This window comes from Kryptolebias marmoratus, linkage group LG11, assembly GCF_001649575.2.
Source record: "Kryptolebias marmoratus isolate JLee-2015 linkage group LG11, ASM164957v2, whole genome shotgun sequence".
NCBI classification, from domain to species: Eukaryota; Metazoa; Chordata; class Actinopteri; order Cyprinodontiformes; family Rivulidae; genus Kryptolebias; species Kryptolebias marmoratus.
In genome coordinates this window covers 27,587,635-27,591,113 of record NC_051440.1, presented here as the reverse complement: position 1 = coordinate 27,591,113, position 3,479 = coordinate 27,587,635, and the positions used below count along the sequence as shown (strand labels likewise).

The window sequence follows — 3,479 nt, the reverse complement described above, 5'->3', positions numbered from 1 at the left end:
AATCACATTTTCTGCAAACAGCACAGTGTAAAAAGCTGAGAGCTGAATGGCTGCTGCAGTTTTTAAAGCTAAAGGAAGCTGAACAGTAGCTAAAAGCTAAAAGTTGCAGCAGGCAGCTTTTATAGTAACAAAAGATTAGCTGAAAGCTAACTGTGTCAACAGAAAGAATTATGAAAACTACTAGTTCAGTATTTTTTAGTTTTTTGTTGATCCATCAGAGATCAAAGCAGGACTTATTTTTGGTATTTTAATAAAAACGTGTCTTGAGCACTTTTTAAAAACTTTTAAAGTTTTTAAGTAACTTTTTATTGTTGTTGACACATTTTCACTCCAGTTCTTAAACCTAATGGGTTTATAAATCATTCAAGCACAAAAAGACTTTTAAACTGAAAGGATACAGCAGATGAATAGTATCAGAAATTCGTGGTAAATAGTCAGATATAAGTATTAAAGTAAGAATGAGTAACAAACTCTAAGAAATATCACTTCGAAACAGCTTTAAAATTGTTTGGTTTTCCTAAAACAATATCTAAAATAAGTGATTTAGGACTTTTGCACAATACAAAACATAAACAAGGTGATATATTTATTTATTTGATGAATTTATACCTAAAAAACCTGTTTATTCTGTCCTAATGTCTGATTAAAGTGACTCGGTCCTCCTGGCCGCCAGGGGGCGCTGCTGTCCGCGTCCAGTTTGTTGCCGGAAGTAAATCCCCGCCTGTCTGTAAACATGTGGGGTTTGTTTGGGCTTTTATGAGGAGCAGAATTCGTTTAAATAAGTTCGTGAATTAAATCGAAGATGGGGAAAAAAGGAAAGAAAGAGAAGAAGGTGAAAGGAGCGGAGAAAACCGCGGCCAAGATGGAGAAAAAAGTCTCAAAGAGGTCCAAAAGAGAAGAGGTGGCGTTTAACTCAGACTTAGATCACACTTTAACACTTTTAGGAGTATTTTCGGGCTGTTTGAGCCTCTAAGGTTCTCTGTTTTTGTCTCCAGGAGGATCTGGAGGCTCTGATCGCCGAGTTTCAGACTCTGGATGCGAAGAAGACGCAGGTTGTGGAGACGAGCTGTCCTCCTCCGTCAGCCAGGTGAGACAGTTTAAACCAGTGGCCCCGGATTCATTTACCTGCAAGTCTTTTACTGTGTTTAATCCTTTCATCATCAACAATAAATCCTGTGATTTTGATAACATTTGCTCTTTATTTGCCAAAGTTAGGAGGGGGAAACAAAATATTTCAGCCGCCTGAAATAATCTGTAAATTAATTTGTTTCCATTTTATGTAGGGGGAACAGATTTTCACCCAAGAGTTTAAACCCACACAACAAACTAAACTAAACTAAATAAAAGACAAGCTCACATTCTGAGTGAAGGTCGTAAAGGAATGAATCTGCAAACATTTGATCCCAGAGAAAACTGATTAATTAGAAACTTATTGAATCATTTTCTGTTTCAGGCTGAACGCGTCCTTTTCTGCTCATCCTGAGAAAGATGAACTCATTATGTTTGGAGGAGAATATTTTAATGGAAAGAAGGTAATAAAACTCTCCAATGACTCTTCTCTTTATTAAAAACATATTTTCTTTCTGATTTATCTCAGTGAAGAAACAAAAACCAGTGATTTGGATCATTTATTTAATCTTTGTTCTCTCTGACTCTTAGCTGTTTTCTTTCTTTATTGTCAGCCTAATATTCATATATTAATATTTTAAGGGTTTTTTGGTTACATTTAGTTCATTTCAGGATCCATCTTTTCCACAATCTGACATTAATTTCTCTAATATATTGCACGGACAAATAAAAAGAGGCTTTTTAATTTTTTTGTTGATCTTTCTGATGGGTTGTTCCTTCAGGCGTTCCCAGAAAACCCTCATTGCTGTCTTTTGTCCCTGAACGATCCGACAGCGCCGCTCACAGACTCCTCCACGATAAGGAAGAATTTAAATGCTTTTCGTCTGTTTTTTATTTTTGCAGACATATCTCTACAACGATTTGTTTTTCTACAACATTAAGAAGAACAGCTGGGTTAAATCGGAGATTCCTAACCCTCCTCCCCCGCGCTGCTCCCACCAGGTAAACCCCCCCACGGATCTGATCACAAATCATCACAGATCACGTTTAAGTGGTTGATTACTTTTATTGTGATAAGTTCCTTTTTTTGCCATAAGGGGGCAGCAGTGTTGTCACAGCTGAGGTCACACCTCACCTGTTCAGCCTCCTCCTCTTCAGTCCTCCCTTTTTGTCTCCCTGAAGGCGGTGGTGGTCCCTCAGGGTGGAGGCCAGCTCTGGGTGTTTGGGGGCGAGTTTGCGTCTCCGAACGGGGAGCAGTTCTACCACTACAAGGACCTGTGGGTGCTGCACCTGGCTACACACACCTGGGAGAACATCAAGTATGTGCCGCACGACGAGCCACGAAAACAAGCAGGAATGCATGAAAATAATCCCTGATTTTTGTGACTTTAAGGACGTAAGTTTGATTTAAAAGCTGGGAATAAAAGTTTCTTTGAACCGGTTGTGTTTTCCCAGGGCGCCTGGCGGTCCGTCGGGTCGCAGCGGCCACCGGATGGTCCTCAGCAAGAGGCAGCTGCTGGTGTTCGGAGGTTTCCACGAGAGCACCAGGTGAACAGATTTATCTTAATTTCTTGCTTATTATGGAAAATATTCCCAAACCACTGCCTCAGACTTAAATATGATGTTTTATTTTTTGTAAACGGGCCTCGCTGTCGTACGTGATCAGCTGATTCTTTTACTAAATAAACAAGAATTATTGTAACATTTTGTTCATTTTCTGACTTCTGATGAGCTCAAAGAGCATCGAAACAAAAGAAAATATTAAGATTAAATCCAGCAGAAAACTGAACTTTAGAATTAGTTATTTCCTGTTTTCTGCTCTGAGCTCAGATTCAACTTTCCCTCCTCAGCTTCTTCCTCCTTCCTCTGCAGGGATTTCATCTACTACAACGACGTCTACTCCTTCTCTCTGGACACCTTCTCCTGGTCACGCCTTGCTCCGTCAGGCTCCGCCCCTTGCCCACGTTCTGCCTGTCAGATGACCTCCACGCCTGACGGCACGGGTGTCATCATCTATGGAGGATACTCTAAAGTGGTTGGTGTCCCGTCTGTCCGTCCGCTGTTGAGACTTTTCCATCTGTGACGCCTGACTGTCGGTTTATTCAGAGAGTGAAGAAGGACGTTGAGAAGGGCGCCATCCACTCCGACATGTTCCTTCTGAGGAGAGACGGTAAAGACGGCCAAGGTACGAACTTAGTTTACAGGAACATTATTCAGAAACGAGCAGCGTTTTTTCCATGGGGATCAGCCTCATCTGAAGCAGCAGAGGACTCAGGGCACAACCATGATGACTCACTGAAATGACATGAATTAGTTTCTATGAATGTTGATTCAAAACACAAGATTTTAGCAGAGATTTCACCTTTTTATCAAATACCAGTGAGGTGTTGTAGTTTTGGAGCTGGACCAGT

At 40.8% G+C, this 3,479-nt stretch overlaps 1 protein-coding gene across 4 annotated transcripts in view; it reads left to right on the top strand.

Moving 5' to 3' along the window:
- The first annotated feature begins 696 nt into the window (after positions 1-696).
- klhdc4 (kelch domain containing 4) overlaps positions 697-3,479 on the top strand; it is a 5,699-nt gene continuing 2,916 nt past the window's right edge. For 2 of the 4 annotated variants that reach the window (XM_025002435.2, XM_025002436.2), the window contains exons 1-8: positions 697-901; positions 996-1,087; positions 1,454-1,532; positions 1,972-2,070; positions 2,251-2,387; positions 2,524-2,616; positions 2,941-3,103; positions 3,175-3,253. In XM_025002435.2, coding sequence (XP_024858203.1) covers positions 803-901; positions 996-1,087; positions 1,454-1,532; positions 1,972-2,070; positions 2,251-2,387; positions 2,524-2,616; positions 2,941-3,103; positions 3,175-3,253 — 841 coding nt within the window. In that variant the 5' untranslated portion in view covers positions 697-802. Of the gene's footprint in view, positions 902-995; positions 1,088-1,453; positions 1,533-1,971; positions 2,071-2,250; positions 2,388-2,523; positions 2,617-2,918; positions 3,104-3,174; positions 3,254-3,479 lie in introns of all 4 variants that reach the window. The other 2 variants (XM_017439792.3, XM_037978024.1) reach the window with 2 other exon arrangements.